The sequence below is a fragment of the Aricia agestis genome, chromosome 6, assembly GCF_905147365.1.
Source record: "Aricia agestis chromosome 6, ilAriAges1.1, whole genome shotgun sequence".
Classification (NCBI taxonomy): domain Eukaryota; kingdom Metazoa; phylum Arthropoda; class Insecta; order Lepidoptera; family Lycaenidae; genus Aricia; species Aricia agestis.
Window position 1 is genome coordinate 9,255,564 of NC_056411.1, and position 19,057 is coordinate 9,274,620.

The 19,057-nt window shown below is 36.5% G+C and overlaps 1 protein-coding gene across 2 annotated transcripts; it reads right to left on the reverse strand.

The window, feature by feature from the left end:
• Positions 1 to 1,013: 1,013 nt before the first annotated feature.
• Positions 1,014 to 18,942, reverse strand: LOC121728425 (HIRA-interacting protein 3-like). Of its 2 annotated transcripts, none has more exons than XM_042116619.1 (16): positions 18,766 to 18,942; positions 18,484 to 18,599; positions 18,189 to 18,410; positions 17,664 to 17,833; positions 17,413 to 17,506; positions 16,255 to 16,305; positions 14,519 to 14,569; positions 14,291 to 14,360; positions 14,093 to 14,171; positions 13,616 to 13,815; positions 12,239 to 12,455; positions 11,414 to 11,488; positions 6,781 to 6,985; positions 4,540 to 4,713; positions 3,899 to 4,065; positions 1,014 to 3,097 (listed from the first exon to the last, which is right to left on the reverse strand). In XM_042116619.1, exons 2-15 carry the CDS (start codon positions 18,587 to 18,589, stop codon positions 3,899 to 3,901), a joined length of 1,881 nt encoding a protein of 626 aa, XP_041972553.1. In that variant the 5' UTR covers positions 18,590 to 18,599; positions 18,766 to 18,942; the 3' UTR covers positions 1,014 to 3,097. The 2 variants fall into 2 exon arrangements, with proteins under 2 accessions (XP_041972553.1, XP_041972554.1); XM_042116620.1 differs by having other exon boundaries at positions 13,616 to 13,806; positions 18,484 to 18,597; positions 18,765 to 18,942.
• Between the last annotated feature and the right edge of the window lie 115 nt (positions 18,943 to 19,057).

The following is a 19,057-nucleotide window of genomic DNA, read 5'->3' on the forward strand; positions in this document are numbered from 1 at the left end:
GTATAGTATCTTTTCTTATCTATTTTATATTTTTAAAATAATATTATATAGTTGACTAATATAAAATCGACTACAATAAATATGCGCCCTTCGACAATAAATCTTCACAAACTTCGGGCTGTATTATGTCCGCCGAACTGTAAATTAAACACATCTAAATATGTTACAAACATATAAAGTATCTATCTTAAATGATATTGAACCTTACAGCTAAATAATATTAATATTTACATTTTGTTTCATAAAATTATGATATTGAATTCGTGTCCACATATCATACCATATAGCAAGTGTATCTCATTCTTTTCTATGAAAATTATTAAATAATTCCAAATTAAACATAGTACATAGAACGGTCAAAACTAACAATAATAGACATAATATTATGACATCACAAAGATAAAAGAGAAATATTAAATTCCTATTTAGTCACTGCACACATAAGCTGGAATATTTTGTTTTAAATTACTACCATGTAGTATAAAATGTTCTGAGATAAATGCAACAAAATAATTTGTTTTGTATAACACCATAATAAGCCTTAATTTTAAGCATTAGCTACCGTCTTGTATCTTAAAAGAAGATACTGTTAATACAAGAACAACGTTGTTACTTGTTGCTGATAAGCTAAACGATAACATATTTCAGGTTAATTTTGTTTTTCACATAAGCTTGAAAAAGACCTTACGGCCTGTTAATAAAAGAAATAACAATAATATGATATTAAAATTTTTTACTACATAATATTTATTATTTGATTTCCGTCCAATGACATTACTACATATACAGTGTGTAACAAAAATAAGTGATAATACTTTAGGGTGTGTACGTGTTCCTTGTAGAGAGAGTTCACTGTTAAAGTAGCAGCTCTGAAAGACGAAATCTTTTTTTCACTTTTGTATGGGCAATGGCCCGAGCGTCACGAGTTTCCCCATACAAAAGTGAAAAATTTTTTTGGTCTTTCAGCGCTGCTACTTTCACAGTGAACTCTCTACAAGGAACACGTACACACCCTAAAGTATTATCACTTATTTTTGTTACACCCTGTATACGATTACTCTGGGGCTCTTGACACATCCAGTGCGAACTAGTCTAAATTAACGACGATAGGTGATAATTGTGTACAAATCGTGCGCATATAATTCACTATGAAGTGTGGTTTGAACTAAAAAATTAGCTTCGCCGAAAATTCTCCCGACAATCGTTTAACATCTTACATGTCAACATTTAAAGTATATTTTTACATTCTTGTTGCGTTTGCGTATAATATTACCCTTTACTAATAAAAAATATACATATATGAATAACCTATACAATGTTATAACATTGTACGTCAAACAACATTTCCAAAATCCAATCAGAAAAGGGCAAAACATTGTATCGTTTATTCATTGTGTTATTTTTTTATTTACTAAGGGATTTAGAGTTTATACAATAAAATATCGATTTTATAAAGTAATTTTACATAAATAAACGAGCTAAGAGAATACCCAGATTTAGTACTCAAGCTTTAGATTTGCAGGTAGATTTTAACTCCTATCAACTATTGACAGAAATCAGAATATATTTTTGCCAACGGCGTGTCACAAAAAGTTGCTATAATATAGCGGAAGAATCATTGATTCGATTCCAGCCCTTTAAAATATTGGAATTTGAACGCTAGGCCAAGTTGCCAAAAGTGTAAAAATGGAATGACATGGCCTCATAGAAAAACATTGGCAAGATAAGAATTGCAGAACCAAAAAAAAGTATATTCGAGATTCTCAATATTTATACAATCTACATACACATTTTTAGTTTTTATTGTCACAATGTAATGTAGGCTCTTGTTTTCGAACGGAATACAGCCTGCTGCACGCCATGACCTGCGATATTCGATTTTTAAATTGTAAAATTAACAGTTCGATCATCAAATTTCCGATTCTCGTCCGCTCGGGCCGCTATTTACATAACCAATTTATTTAAAATCTGTACAAAAATAAACGGTACACGCGTCGCGTCTCTAATATGTACAGTCCTATGTTACTTATTGGTGTTATTCGTGTACGCTAAGCCTAGTTACTCGCACGTTTACATATCAACATAAACTCACTCGATACGCTATATTATAATGCAATAATAAACACACACTTATCTTCTTCGCGACCATATGACGTTAACTAGAGACTTGAATATTGATTCATCGTACAGTGCATTCAAAGTTAATTTTAGAAGAATCTCATAGAAACTCCCAGATAAAACTACTCTGAACTCACTATCGTTATAAGAAGTACCGGGGAAGTTGCATACGGTGCAATAGAATGGCATGAAACAGTAGTGTAAAGTTATTAGAACATGTTATAGAAATATCTATACAACTATACTCCGTGCGCGAGTTCCAGGAAACCAGGGAACAGGTAAGAGAATATATCAATCGCCACAACCATTGTCGCTACATCTCCTCAATGCGGATTCCACGGATCTTGCGCGCAGTATATACTCTAATACCTAAGGTATCACTAGATGTTAAGCGATAAAAGCACGTGAAGTTTTAGATTTTACGTTCAGTTTCATTTAGTAACATCAAAAAATTATTTTAGTAGTGCCATTGAAAATAATAAACATTGTTAATAAGATAGGCGGAATATTTCTTAAAACTCGATTTTTTGCCTGCAGCTGCATTCAATGTCTCTAGGTAACATGCATGTCGGCAACGTTAGGCACAACTGAACGTGGCGCGGTGCCGCTTACTACCACTACGTACAAAATGAGCGAGGGATTCAGTCCTACAGTTCTATCACTAATCATCCCAGATGCAATACTCAGCTCCACTATCATATCACATATAGTCCGAGGACTTCCAGTGCTGCTTCAAGGAGCTGCCCGAAACGAAACAACGCTAGATAATATTATAAAAGAAATCTATGTATATTTCAAACTCCGTTCTCTTATTACCACCATATAATATATGACATCTCTAATTTAGACGTGTAGACCTAAAATTAGTAGGAATCTCCAAGCGACGCTTGACCAAATAATTTTATAAACCTCCGTCGAAGCACTTTCTAGAGGTCTCACATTAAATGTCCGTACACCGAGCCGGGCCGCGCGCCGTCACCTGCGAGAAAATTACAATATTTAACCACTATCAAACAATTAGAGACGAGAATTTGACGAACGTCATAAATAATTAATAGTATTTCATAGTGCCAAGTATCTCGAAATAGTTCTCAATTTAACGGCCACCATCATACATTACTACAAAAAACAAAAACCCGACTGTTTCCAACCCGATTGTAACACTCGGGTTGACCGACTATGAAGAATCTCTTGACTAAGACGAAAGTGTAACTCAAAGGCACTACATAAGTCTATATTTTAATCTTACGACACAAGAGTTTAGAATTTAGATTTCGAAATTCATGTCCACCGGCAAAATAATCCATACTAATATTATAAATGCGAAAGTGTGTTGTGAAAGTGTGTCTGTCTGTCTGTCTGTCTGTCTGTTACCTCTTCACGCCCAAACCGCTGGACCGATTTTGCTGAAATTTGTACCAAAAGGTTGGGGACCACTGATTTAGATGGTAATCTTTAGAGCGGTGCAAGCTGGATAGCACTCAAAGACTATGTAATTTGAAATATTTACTTTCTAAATATAAAAAATACTTTCAGAATTCCCCTACTGATGTCTACCAATTTCATTCCAATCAACGAACTGTCGCCAGCAGTATTTCCGGACCAATACGACCTGCAAACCTTCAAGAAGAGAGCATATTCCCTCTTAAAAGGCCTACAACGTACCTGCAGCTTTTTTAATATTGCGAATGTCCATGGGCGACGGCAGTTGCTTTTCCATCAGATGACCCCTCTCTCTCTCATGACTCGTTTGCCCTCTAATTTTATATAAAAATAATACCTATTCGGAGTCGGATTCATCGTTGACGCTGGACCGCAGCTTGGAGAGCGTGCGTCTCGCGGCGGGCGTGCCGTCCTCCTCGTCGCTGGATATGACGATGCGCTGACGCGGCTTCACGCCCGTCGCGCCGCGCGTCATACGCCGCGAACCGCCCTCCTCGGTCGGCGCTGAGGATAAACGATACGACGTTTAGATATAATACTTATATTTTTTAAAAATCGTCGTGAATTTCGTCAAAGTTTTTACACTTTGAATCGTTAATTTTGAAGAACATAATTTATAAGAAAGTAGGTTTCTTTATCATTAATAATTAATAAATAACCCTTGGTGCGAGAGACCGACTAGCACTTGGGCTATTTTTGTTTAATCACGGATAACTTTGTCTTCTATGAAGCGACAATATATTTTTTTTAATACAAAAATTTGTCCACATGGTCTTTTGCCAATATCCAATTTTGATTATTCTAGTTTTGTGGGAAGGAAGACATTTCATTTCATGATTCTTGTTAAAATAGTTTTTTTAATGTAAAAATTATTAAACGAGCTTAATCAGTTATGAACTTATAAACTATGACAGATTAAGCCTTATCCGGTATGTTAGTAACCAACAGAGCTATGACTGGTAAAGCCGAAAAACTTACTGTTGTCTTCCTTCTTTACTTTAGCTTCTTTTTTCGCTTGCTTTTCTTGCTCTTTCTTGTCCAGTTTAGCCTGTTTTATTGCTTTGCATTTTTCCATTGTTGGTTGTCCCTCCAGCCCGGCAGCTATTAGGAGATCTAACATTTTCTGTACTCTCTCTTTGTTCTTCACACAACCTAAAATAAATATTTTAAAATATTAAATTAAACATCTATACTAATATTATAATTGGGAAGAGTTTGTTTGTTTGTTTGAACGCGCTAATCTCAGGAACTACTGGTCCGATTTGAAAAATTCTGTCAGAGTTAGATAGCCCATTTATCGAGGAAGGCTATAGGCTATATTTTATCACGCTAATACTATAGGAGCTAAGAAATAAAGGAAAATGTGGAAAAAACGAGGGGAAATTATTTAAAAGGGTTTATTTGAACGCGCTAATCTCAGGAAGTACTGGTTCGATTTAAAAATTATTTTAGTGTTAGATAGCCCATTTATCGAGGATGGCTATAGGCTATATTTTATCACGCTAAGACTAATAGGAGCGAAGAAATAGAGTAAAATGTGAAAAAAAAACGGGGGAAATTATTTGAAAGGGCTTATCTCACGAACTACTGGAGCAATTTTTCTGTTATTTGGCACAGATAAGAAGTAGACCACGTGAAGGATCATATGCTATTTTTTGTGGACTAATTTGTCTGTGAAATATCTAATTTACGCGGGCGAAGCTGCGCGGAACGTTATGTTTCGCGTGGTCACGACATCACGTGTAAACGGCTGGACCCATTTTGCTGAAATTTGGTATAAAGATATTTTGAGTACCGAAAAAGAACATACTATACATTTTGTCCCGGAAAAATGTACGGTTACTGCACAACATACTGATTTGCGCGTAAACTGTTGAATCTACTTTGATGGAATTTGGTATGGAGATACTTTGAGTCTCGGGAAAGGACAAGAAATACTAATTTTTTCCCGGAAAATGTACGGTTTCCGCACAATAAACTTTAGTGATTATCGCCTAAACTATTCAATCTATTTTGATGACATTTGGTATGGCAATACTTTCAGTCTCGGGAAAGGAGTAAGGACAAGGGATACTTTGTTGTATCCCGGAAAATATACGGTTCGCGCACAATAAACTTTTATAATTCTCTAGGCGAGACTATTTAATCTATTTTGATGAAATTTGGCATGGAGATTGGATATACTAATTTCAATCTGGGACAAGGAATATTTTTTGTACCGGAAAAATGTGCGAACACAATATACTTTTCTGATTTGCGCATAAACGACTCAATCGATGTATGCGGGAATAACTATAAACTAAAGTCCACGCGGACGAAGTCGCGGGCAACAGCTAGTTTAAATTATAAAAAAAGAACACTTATTAAATTTCGTTTTAAAATTTCCCGCTAAAACGCTTAAGTTCATCATGGCGTCGCGTCGCGACGTCACACTCTGTGTAGGCACTAGGCTGTTTGCGATCACGTGATATTACGGATTAAATATTTATTACTTTTTACTATAACAAATAAACAATATTATAAAGTTAATGAGTAAAAATATGTCATTTTCGGTAATTCTGTAATACAAACTCTCAAAAAAACAATAATTTGTATTATATTTCGATTACTGTCTACACCCCTATAATAGGGGAGTTGACAACTTTTTAAAAATAGTTTTAAGCGCTTCAGTTGTTTACAATAATACCTGTAAATTAATATTTTATTCATTATTATGCCCTAGAATGAGTTAAAAATTATTTTAAATACTGCATTCAAAATATGTCACAAAAACGCGGCATTATGGTCACGTGATCACGTGTGACGTCATCGTTCATGAAACAAAACAAGCGTAGACAGACCAAAAGTGAAAGTTTAACCTAACAACTGTCAATTTTGTTTGACACTGAACGACGACGTCACTGCTTCAGATTGGCGTTTCCAATCACGTGACTTACACTTAATAAATCCAATTTTTTTCAATGTAAAAGAAAATAAATCAATAATTATTTTTTCGTTATTTGTATTGTTTTAGTTTTTATCAATAAATCTATAAAATTTAACAATTATTTTAAAATTTTAAACATACTGTCAACTCCCGGATTGTGTGTAGTATTTCTGTTATAATTTTTTATTATTCAATATTGTTTTAGAGAATTGTTGGTTAACGCTGACAAAGGCCACTTCACGCGCCCAGAAGGACGCGCCTTTATAGGAAGGAAAAAAGATAAACCTACATACCTTCAGTGAGCTTCTTATAGTCGAATCGTATGCCGGCGGCTTTACAGAACTTCTTCATGTCTGTGATGCCAGGCTGTCGCTGGTCGGGCGGGACCGGCGGGCGGCCGCGCTTCGCCCCCGGAGTTCCCGGGGTGCTGGTGCTGCTGCGAGGACTCGAGGACTTCGCCCCCTTCGGCCGCCCGGGAGCGCGCTTCAGCGGGGTGTCCTGAAAGAAGTGTCGGTTAGAACTTAGAAGCAGGCGCGGGGGGGTCACATGACCCGCCCAAAATCTAAGGTCAAATTGAAAAATCTCAAAATCTTGCCAAATAAAAGGAAATATTTGCCAATAAATTTTAGTATAGTATAGAGAGTGACCCCCTCCAAAATGTCAAGCTGCGACCACCTGGTTAGAACTTAGAAGAGGGATAAACGCGAATCGCAGCACAAGTTTCTTATAAATTAATGTCAAATTTCGTTTCTCATTATAGACGTGGGAGAGCCATGCTTCGTCACGAATGGGCCGGCTCGACCGGAGAAATACCACGTTCTCACTGAAAACCGGCGTGAAACAGCGCTTGCGCTGTGTTTCGCCGAGTGAGTGAGTTTACTGGAGGCCCAATCCCCTACCCTATTCCCTTCCCTACCCTCCCCTATTCCCTTCCCTTCCCTACCCTCCCCTATTCACTTCCCTTCCCTACCCTCCCCTATTACCCTATTCCCTCTTAAAAGGCCTTATTGTACTATAAAGATAGAATCATTTTACGACTCGTTCGTCTTAAGACAGATTCTGGTTTGGACAGATTCTTGTAACGACAGATTCTTGTTACGGCAGATTCTTGTTTCGGCAGAATTAGTATTATCGCATAGTCATAATTTAAATACTCAGTAATAATAAATTTTATCAATTTAATTACAAATTAATTAGATTACATTGAGGACGTGGGAGAGGCAAATAAGAGGGGTGAACAAGGGCGGACGGTGTGAAAGTGGGGGCGGACGTGGGAGAGTTCTAGGTTACCTTTCACCCCATCCGCCCTCACGAGTTTTCCTGTATCACGTCCGCCCCCACTTTCACACGGTCCGCCCCACAGTTCCACACCATGCTCCCCAATTCCTCATTGTCAACTTTCCCTTCCACACCGTCCGTCCCCACTTCCACACCATCCTCCCTGCCGCACATCGTCCGCCCCCTCTTCTACGCCATCCTCCCTGCCGCACATCGTCCGCCCCCACTTCCACACCGTCCACCCCCACTTCTACACCACAGTATAGCAATATGACATATCCCTACAGTAGTGAAACGAATGTACTTGCGCAGAGCAACGGAGGGGTACTCGCGGGGAAGCGGGCGGCGCGGGCCCGCGTTTACAAACTCGCGGAGTTTGTGTACCTGCGCCCACAGGGGTGACGTTGGCGCGTTGTCTACGAATTTTGTGTTGTAAAACGATAACTTATCTTATAAACAATGGGATATTATAATAAATGTTCAGTGTACGGATGTAAATCTGATTCAAAAAACAAAAAGGATTTAAATTTTCATAAATATCGGCTCACAGTTTACACTAATATTGTGTTGGCCTTGGCGGCATGTATTTGCATCTCTGTTTTATTGTTTACGTTGTAAGAAGTGTAACAAGGAGAGAAACAATATAGAATAAATTAAAAATCTGTCAAATACCCTGTTACATACTAATTGGACTAATTAGTATGTACTACCTACCGACGTACACATATCAAGTGTAACATACCGCGCCCTTACCGCGCACGTAATAAGAGTTTTGAAGTGCTTCTGTTACACCTGACGTGTGATTAATTATTGGATATTTTATATATTCGAAATTTCGAATGCGTCTTCATTATTTTAATCCTTCGATCGTGATTCGTGGATCCTTGGAAATCTATTGTTATTCTATTGTGTCTCGCTCACGCTGTCCAAGTTGCCCTTCTTACAAGTCAAGTTCCGTACACTCTTCTTTTAATATCCAGGCTATTCTCCTCTGGAACGCTCTTCCTCCGGAAATCAGGATGTCAAAAACCAGAGATACTTTTAAGCGCAGGGTACGTGAGTTTTACTTGAAACAGTTGGCAGACTCTTAGTTTTCATAATTTTTGGCATAAATTAATATTTATAATATTTTTATCATTATTATTATAATATAGTTATTATATTAACTATATATTATTATAATATAATATTGGTTTTATTTATATATAATTTTATGTGTGATAATCTTATATTTGGAATCTCGGAATCGGCTTCAACGATTTTCATGAAATTTAGTATATAGGGGGTCTCGGGGGCGATAAATCGATCTAGCTAGAAATAATTTCTAGAAAATGTAATTTTCATCGGATACCGAGCAAAGCTCGGTCAAACAGCTAGTATGTATATTATAAGTATAGTATAATATTATACAATATATATTTTATAAGTATAATATATATTTATTATTTTTTTCTGCCTTTTCCTCTTTCAACTCGACTGGCATCTATACAATTTGTCCTTGTATCGCCCAAAGGTTGACTGGTAGATAATGCCATACGGCATTAAGTCCACCTTTGTACCTATATTGTGCATATAGTTTTTAAAATAAATAAATATGTAAATATAACACGCTGATTAAACAGATTAAATGATAACATTTGCATTACAAGTACAATATTTTATTTTTATTTTATTTCCCGTTTCGTGGCAACCCTGGCATATCTGCTCGGTACCTGTCATCATTCATCGGTGGCGGCATCGTGCGACGTCAAAGGCGTTTCGTTACTGTAGGGACTAATATTGCTATACTGTGTCTACACCGTCCACCCCAACTTCCAAACCATCCGCCACCTGTCCGCCCCCACTAGTTTTACTCTACGATGTCAACCCCCACTTCCACATTATCCTCCCCACTTCCACACTGTCCACTCTCACTTCCACACCATCCTCCCCCACTTCTAATTTGTCTGGACCCACTTCTACTCTGTCCGCCCCCCACAAAAAATAAGTGACCTAGACTTTCGCCAGTCAGTTGTTGATGGATTCTAATTTAGTTAGAATTTTTTATGGTTCAGGATTTAATTTTTGAAATATACCAACATAAATTACGTGGTTTTTACTTTTGTTGGTCATGATACTTCTGTCGTTACAAGAATCTGCCGTAACAAGAATCTGTCGAAACAAGAATCTGTCTAAACCAGAATCTGTCCTAAAACGAACCAGCCCATTTTACTGCGGGAAAATAACCATTAAAATTTCACGCAGCATTCGCTTTTATTCGATGTGGCAATAATCTTTTGGATTATCTATACTAATATTATAAAGCGGAAGAGTTTGTTAGTTTGTTTGTTTGTTTGAACGCGCTAATCTCAGGAACTACTGGTCCGATTTAAAAAATTATTTCAGTATTAGATAGCCCATTTATCGAGGAAGGCTATAGGCTATATTTTATCACGCTGAAACTTATAAGAGCGAAGAAATAGAAGAAAGTGTAAAATAAGCGGGGGAAATTATTTGAAAGGGCTTATTTGAACGCGCTAATCTCAGGAACTACTGGTCCGATTTGAAAAATTCTTTCAGTGTTAGATAGCCCATTTATCGAGGAAGGCTATAGGCTATATTTTATAACGCTAAGACTTATAAGAGCGAAGGAATAGAAGAAAGTGTGGAATAAACGGGGGAAATTATTTGAAAGGGCTTATCTCACGAACTACTGGAACAATGTTTCTGTTTTTGGCACAGATAAAAAGTAGACCACGTGAAGTATCATAGGCTATTTTTTGTGGACTAATTTGTCTGTGAAATATCTAATTTACGCGGGCAAAGCCGCGCGGAACATTTCGCGTGGTCACGAGTCACGACATCACGCTGGACCCATTTTGCTGAAATTTGGTATAAAGATACTTTGAGTGACGAAAAAGAACATAGGATACATTTTGTCCCGGAAAAATGTACGGTTACTGCACAAAATACTTTTATGATTTGCGCGTAAACTACTCAACGCGCGTAAATTACCCAGTTTCTAGGCCAGGGGGGGCAAGTTACGCAAATTCTGGGCCAGGGGGGGTAAATCAGATTTTTTATAAGCTAGGTGTTTATAAAGAATAAAAAATTTATAATTTTTAGTTGTAAAAATATTGTATTGTAAACAAATGGCAAAAATTAGTTTTATTATTTTTAATTTTTATAGATGAAAGTACTAGATAATATACTTAGTAGGGACGTCAACATGATCCAGGGGGGGGGGCAGCTGCCCCCCCCCCCCCCCCCCCTCGGTACGCCCATGCAATCTATTTTGATGGAATTTGGTATGGAGATACATCGAGTCTCGGGAAAGGACAAGGAATACTAATTTTGTCTTGGAAAATAAGCGGTTCCCGTACAATAAACTTTTATGATTTTAACCTAAAGCCCTAAACTATTTAATCTATTTCATGAAACTTGGCATGGAGATTGGAGATACTAATTTGAATCTGGGACAAGGAATGTTTTTGTCCCGGAAAAATGTGCGGTTCCCACACAATATACTTTTCTGATTTGCGCATAAACGATTCAATCGATGTACGGGAACAACTATAAACTAAAGTCCACGCGGACGAAGTCGCGGGCAACAGCTAGTTACGAATAAAATGAACATTTTATAGGAATAAGCACTAAATGGTAACTCACTTCGTCGCTATCGTCAGAGCCGCTCCCAGAGGATCCTGATGAATCGTCGTCTGACGAGGAATCCACTGTGGTAACCTAAAACATAGAAACGGCATTGATTGTATTAAAATAATGTAGATTATCAGATTTTTATAACCGGGTAGACATAGCTTAAGTTGTAATGGTAAACATGAAAATGGTTTCATTTCTAACACTTGGTATTGAGTATAAGCACCATCGAACACGCAGTCATTAAGCGCATCATAACCTGCTGTAGCCTGTACAACATGCAGTGTGTTTTCTTACTTAAGAGGAATCCACACCGCCGTTTTTCCATACAAACGTTGTCCCCTGTTTCCTCCCTGGATAATGCCGGTAGAGTTATGATTTTTTTCCTGAATATCTATGGCCACTATTAGCATGTCCCTATGTTTTCATAATTTTATTATTAAAAAAGATAAGAACGTTCAAAAACCCAAAAAAATGGCCAGATTTTCCTCTATGGGTGTGTGCGGTGGGAGACTTGCAATTGGTGAGACAGCAATACATTTTTAAATACCTATTTTCAATTTCTCTCGCCCTTGGTGTATCCTCTTAAAAACGCGCGAGTACATATTTGATTGAACATCTCTAAGGCCGCACATTGCACTGTTGTACCATTGAAGAAGTTTATTCATAAGCAGATGGCAGACCTACGTAATTTGGTTTCGTTACATCAAACACAGCCGACACTCGACAGATCACGACTAAAATTAAATTGACACAACCCAACCAAACGACGTAAGTGCGTCAACTGACTATAAATCAATTTCTTCGATGGTACTTGTACAACATCATCAATATTACCTCCGAGGTGAGCACGCCGCGCGCCTGTAACTTGGCGGCGGCTAGCTTGGCGGCGGCCGCCTTCTGCGCCGCGATGTGCGCCGCCTGCGCCGCCAGCCGCTCGCGCTCGGCGTGCGCGTCGTAGTAGTTGTACAGCACGGACAGCGGCACCGGCACGTCGCCGAAGTATACCTCGTTGGGGATGTGGGACGAGTCCAGGCAGTCGTCGCTCCACCGCCTGCATACAAATGTGTTAATTAAAAAATAATAATCGGCCAAGTACGAGTTGGACTCGCGCACGAAGGGTTTCGTACCGTTATAGACCAATAAATATGCCAAAACGTGTGTTTTTGTATGGGAGAAACCCTTACATTTTTATTTTACTTAAATATTATTATTAATTATTACAGTAGACATAATATAGCTAAGGTCTATATTAAAATTTCAAGTGCGTAGCTGGGATTTATCCATTATTGAATATGATTGCTCATACAAGGTCAAAAAAATCACGTTTGTTGTACTTATATCCTTAAATATTTACTTTATTTTGTTTTTAGTATAAATTGTTGTTATAGCGGCAACAGAAATACACAATCTGTGAAAATTTCAGAAGTCTAGCTATAGCGGTTTTTGCGTTACAGCCAGGAGACAGATATACAGACGGACAGACATTGAAGTCTCAGTAATAGGGTCCCGTTTTTAGGGTTCCGTACCCAAAGGGTAAAAACGGAACCCTATTACTAAGACTTCGTTGTCTGTCCGTCAGTCTGTCCATCTGCCTGTCCGTCGTGATATTTTCGGCCTTTTTCGCTCTTTATCAATAATCGCTAGAGGTAGGCACTTGAATTTTTCACACATTCTTTTTTTATATGTGTACTTTAATATTTAATAATAATATTAAAATAAAATAAAAATTTAATCCTATACAATAAACAGAATTTTTGGCCCATTTTTGCTTTGTATCAGTACGGAACCCTTCGTGCGCGAGTCCGACTCGCACTTGGCCGATTTATTACCCTTTGAGTACGGAACCCTAAAAAACGATGTGGTCTAATATAGCAGAATATAGGACGTCTCTCATCGAGCTGATAATAAAATGAAACATATTTTATAACAATAACACTTCACAGGCCACAGCACACAATATTAAAGAATGGGTTGGCCAAAAAATTCTAGACAGATAAAAAAAATTTAAATATTGGGTACCGATAATCTACTATCATAAAATATACATATTGTTAGCAGTTGTTTGAAATATAAAGGGTTTCTTCCTACAAGAGAACAGACAATTTACAGATTGACAAATAATTTTTCATCTTGTCTCTAAAATATGTCAGTATCTCGCATTTCTACCTGGAGCAAGAGACCAGATCATTATGCCAAAACCAAACAACTAACCTTCTAAACTGTATCCCCGAAAAGTCTTTCCGGAACGGTCGTATGGCGTACTGGTATCCGGGCATGCGGGGTCGGCCGATAGGGGCGGCCGCGCGCGGCACGGGGGCAGGGCCGCGCGGCGTACCCATTTGCGGACGCACGGGTGCGCCGGGTGGCTTCGGCTTGTTCGTCGAACCTTTAGGACGACCACGCTTTTTCGGCTGGAAGAAATGAAGACATCAACCGATGGAGATATAACAAGATGAAGATTTTCCATCAATTTTAGTAAATGTAAACGGTAAATTTATATCCAAGCTAAGCAAAAATTATAAACCAGTAAATTTTAAAAATAACTAAATGTCAAAGCCTACCGATGGAGATATAACAAGATGAAGATTTTCCATCAATTTTAGTAAATGTAAATGGTAAATTTATATCTAAGCTAAGCAAAAATTATAAACCAGTAAATTTAAAAAATAACTAAATTTCGAAGCCTACCTCTAGGCCCATAGATTTGTTTGGTGTCTGTCCTGGGGTCGACATCTCCGGACTACTAAATGGTTTGCGATCATCCTCACTGTAAGAATAACAATCAAAAATAGTATATAACAGTGTGTACAAAGATGTAAAACATCAATATATCACACAATGGAGAATTTCCTTTTTAATTATCACTGAAAATGTGTTAAGAAATACCTTTGAGAGCTAGTTTTGTTTAGAGGCTCTGCCGGCCTCGGGGTACCATCTGCTGCAGCATCAGTTTTATCTAAGAAGGAATTAAATTATTAATTAAACCTTCAGAAAGTTTTGCGACAAAAGTAATGAAAAAAAAAGTGTCCCAAAAATTCAGTATTTAATTACAAATTACAAAAAAGTAGCATTTCTGAACTAAAATAAAAATGTGACACAAATATTACAACTTACCAGCTGGTTTATCTAGGCCTTCCAGTCTGGGAATTATTGGGACCTCTGTAACTAATGCAAAAAATATTTTATTGAAACACCTACAAAGTACAAGAACAGTTCTTAACTTAAAATTATTTAGAAACATAAATAATTAAGTTTATAATATTATGTATATTAATATCATTCCCTGCAATATTTAAATTGCAGGAAAATGAGAAGCTTATCACTAGACATCGGATTATATGCATTTGCATACTTGCATATGCAAATGCATACTTGCATATGCAAATGCATATAATGGCACTTTTTACTCGATAGTGCATATTTTGGCAATTTTTCGTTGATAGTGCATATTTCGGTAGTTTTATGCCCTCGTAGTCTCCAAACTAGCTATCATGAATTCATGACACACTGAGGCCACAAAACAGAGGTACGCCATACGATAGATCAAAATACTTAAAATATATGTGGTTCCATTTAAAGAATGCAATACTGTACCCGATATCTTTCTAGAAACAAAATTTTTCTTTGTTTTTTACTTTACTTTTACTTTTGTATTATTGAAATATACTCAAAAATTTGAATAAAATAGTTAAGTACCGATTTATTAAACTTCCATGGGCATTAAGATTGCAATGTTGCTAGAAAATTATTATTGGTGTTGTATAGAAAATAAAAAATCTTAAATTTGATGAAATTATAAAATTTACGCTTTTATTAATGGCACCACCGGAAAGCTCTTAAAAAAAGTAATAAATTTTAATAATAAGTGACTTTTGTTCGTGCATATTTCAGCCATTTATCGTGCATACTTGCATGCATATTTCGGCACTTTGATCGTGCATATAATCAGATCTTATATCTTTAAACGAGCAATCCTTGTATGTATATATATATATATATATATATATATATATATATATATATATATATATATATATATATATCCGATTCCGAGATTCCAATTATATATATATTTGGAATCTCGGAATCGGTTCCAACGATTTTCATGAAATTTAGTATATATGGGGTTTCGGGGGCGATAAATCGATCTAGCTAGGAATCACTTTCGGAAAATGTATTTTTATTCGTGTTTTATCGATAATCGATAAACTGAAAAATATGACTCTTCCTGACATCTATTGGCGAATAATAATACTATTTTGTTGGCAACTAATTGTTTTAACGACCAGCAGATGGCGTAGAAGTAACACGAAGTCAATGAGTGTTTGCTATTCCGAGCAAAACTCGGTCATCCAGGTACTGTCTACTTATCACTAATCATTAAATATTTTGAAAAATTTCGTTTTATGAATAATTTATAACAGCGAATAATGATGTGCAGTAAATTAAAAATCACTGAGATAAGTGTTCTAGTAATATAGTATTTCACAAATGTAACAGTGAGGATTAAATATTATGATGTAAACTTGTTTATATGACGTCATCGTGGATCTACCTTGTTTTCGTATAACAGCCAATAATCTCTATAATAGATTCAGCACTATGAATGATTGAAGTATGCTTTTCGAAGTGTTCAAAATTCGATTTATGTATGATTATAGTGCATACCATTAACCTAATAAGTAATAACTTATTAGCAATAAACCATAACTTGTACTTTAACACTATTTTATTTAAATGATACTTCTTTAGAAACTTCATTGGACTGGTAAATGGTAATTAAAGATCATTGATACAAGGCAGGTGTAGAAATATTGTAGTAAATTATAATATAAATGTGCAATAATTACCCTTTGATGGTTCCACTGCTTTTGGTAGTTCCAGTGGTTTATGAGAAATATCTGAAAATAATTTTATTTATTTCAGAACATCTGCAGGTTAATTCTAAACAATCTTACAGCAATACAGTTTTGATGCGGCCTAATATTATAAATATAAAATGCCAAGCCAATCATAGCCTTAAAACTGGGATGCATGACAGTCTATTTAAAATGGATCAAAACTCTTTTAGTGTTGGATTAAATTCCAGAATGGGGATATATTAAAACTATGTAACTGTTTGCACTTTGCATAGTTGTAATATTTCACAAAGATTACAAGTGTTTACAAATAGAAATCATATTAATATTGATAAAATATTGTTTCACTACTTTATTGGTTCAAAACCAGTAATTTTTAACCCCCGACAAAAAAGAGGGGTGTTATAAGTTTGACGTGTCTGTCTGTCTGTTTGTCTGTGTGTGTATCTGTCCGTGGCATCGTAGCGTCCAAACGGGTGGACCGATTTTGATCTAGTTTTTTTTTTGTTTGAAAACTGACATGATCGAGAGTGTTCTTAGCTATAATTCATCATCATCAGCCTGCTCAGTGCTGGACAATCAGGGTTTATGTGGGTCATGAAAGGCCATTAGCAACTTGTAGTTGTATGATGGGTTTTATATTTCATTCTAGTTGTGAATATACAATATATGTATACACATAATAATGGAAAGTTGACCTGCTGTTGCAGCATCACCTGGTAATCAATAGGATATCCAACTCCTCGTCAACTTAGAGCAGAGGTTTCGTGTTTGGGCTCATTTTGATTGCGACAACCAGTAAGGAGTAGATAAACACTAAATATTTACATGCTGCTACTGCAGCATCACCTGAATTCTATAGGAACCGAGCTTCGTATGAACCCAAAGTGGAGGTTTCATGTTTGGGCTTGTCCCCCGACACACCGTGACAATTATGGACTAAAATATTACTTTACACAAGTTAGGAATTATTTGAACTTGAAGGCAGTAAATATTATTTCATTACTTTTTAATGTTGTTTGGCAGGGGTTTTTTTATTTAGTTTTACACTATATCACATTCATGAGAAATTTTAAAGTATTACTTAGTTAAAAAAAACCAGTTTCTAATTTAAAATCAATATAACTGATAAACAAAGTGTAGTCTTACCATGGGCTTTGTCAATTGGAGGCCTGTGTGCTATGTCATCGGGCTTAAAGATGTCCGTTTTAATTTTGATCTTTGGTTGATCCAAGTCACCAGACTAAAAATAAATAAGAAGCTGTGTTTTACAAAAACCAAATAGAATTTTACTGTCAACATTTTCATAATTTTTTTCTTTACAAAGGTTTTCTAGCTTATTTTTTTTTTGTATCTTAGTTTTATAAAATGAGTAAGTAATAATAAAATGACTACATTACCATCATCTCATTGTCGGGGTGTGTTCTCTTGTGTGAATCGGTTGGTTCAATTTTAATCTCCTGTTTTGGTTGCTTCACCTCCAAAGGTTTCTGTGTGTCCAATGGTGGAAGCAGATGTTGGTGCGGCCAGGCCGCCTTGTGTAATCCAACATCAGCACCATAACTCTGAACTGAAATAGTTTTTTTGTAAATACAACAGTTAGCTTTATTTCAATTATAAAACTCTTTTAACGCCTCCATCATGGGTATTGCAGACACAATAGATTTTCAATTGTTATGTGGCAGCCGACTGCTGCTTGGGGATTGATAGGTTAGATAAAATATAATTTAAAAAAACAACTAAGTTTCTTGATGTTGCCTGTAACTTTATGGTGTTGAAATTTATTTATCACACATAACAACACTAAATCCTTCCCCTTCATTACACATTAAAATTGGTTCAATGGTTTTAAGAATTAAAATAGACAGACACACCTTTCCTTTTAAAATTTTAGTAAATAATATGGATTGCATGATGTAACTCACCCATATGAGATTGTGCCATATGCAGTTGTGCCTGTGTCGGCTGCTGATGTGGAAAGCTCTGATGGTGGGCGTAATTCTGATGGGCCGGTGGTGCATACGACAGGTTTTGCGGAGCGTAGCCCCCGGGCGGTGGAGGCCCGTACGCAGCAAAAGCATCTGGCGGCGGGTAGTGCGTATTATATGCACCGGCGTACGGCTGGTACGGTATTTGATGCCCATTATCTACAAACGTAAACAGAGTTATTAGAGTTTTATCTCACCCATCGCACTACGACACAAATCACTAACCCATTACCTATATAATTGAGCGGCAATCCGTTCCCCTGAACAACGCCGTGTCCGGGTTCACCCTCCATTCGCAACCGCTTCTGATTCATGGCTCTTTCAGCTTCATAATTCATTTTCAACTCTAAAATAAAACACTACGGATATCAATAATACTGAATCGTTAGCATCACCACCACTTTCTGTAACCAAATAGCTTATAATTTCATGTTTCGCATTAACTATGACAGACGCCAACCGGACGCTAGCATTAAACACAGGTTATACACAGCAAAAGCAAACATAGCGTACCTTTGTTGAACACTGATTACTATTGATTTTAGTTGGCAATAGCACGTTTAACTTTATTCAAATTACACTCAACCATAATAGAACACTTAATTGCTTCAATTTATCTGTTGCATTCAAAATATGCACGATTTATCAGATTTCTGACATTAAAAATAGCAAAAAAACACCAGTGAGTGAAGCGAAGGTTTTTTTTTTGTTTTTAATTTTTTTATTTATGGTTTCGGTGTTGTTGCACCTGAAAATTTTTTAGAGATAAGAGTTTCCAAGTGTAATAAATTCACAAATTTATTCAT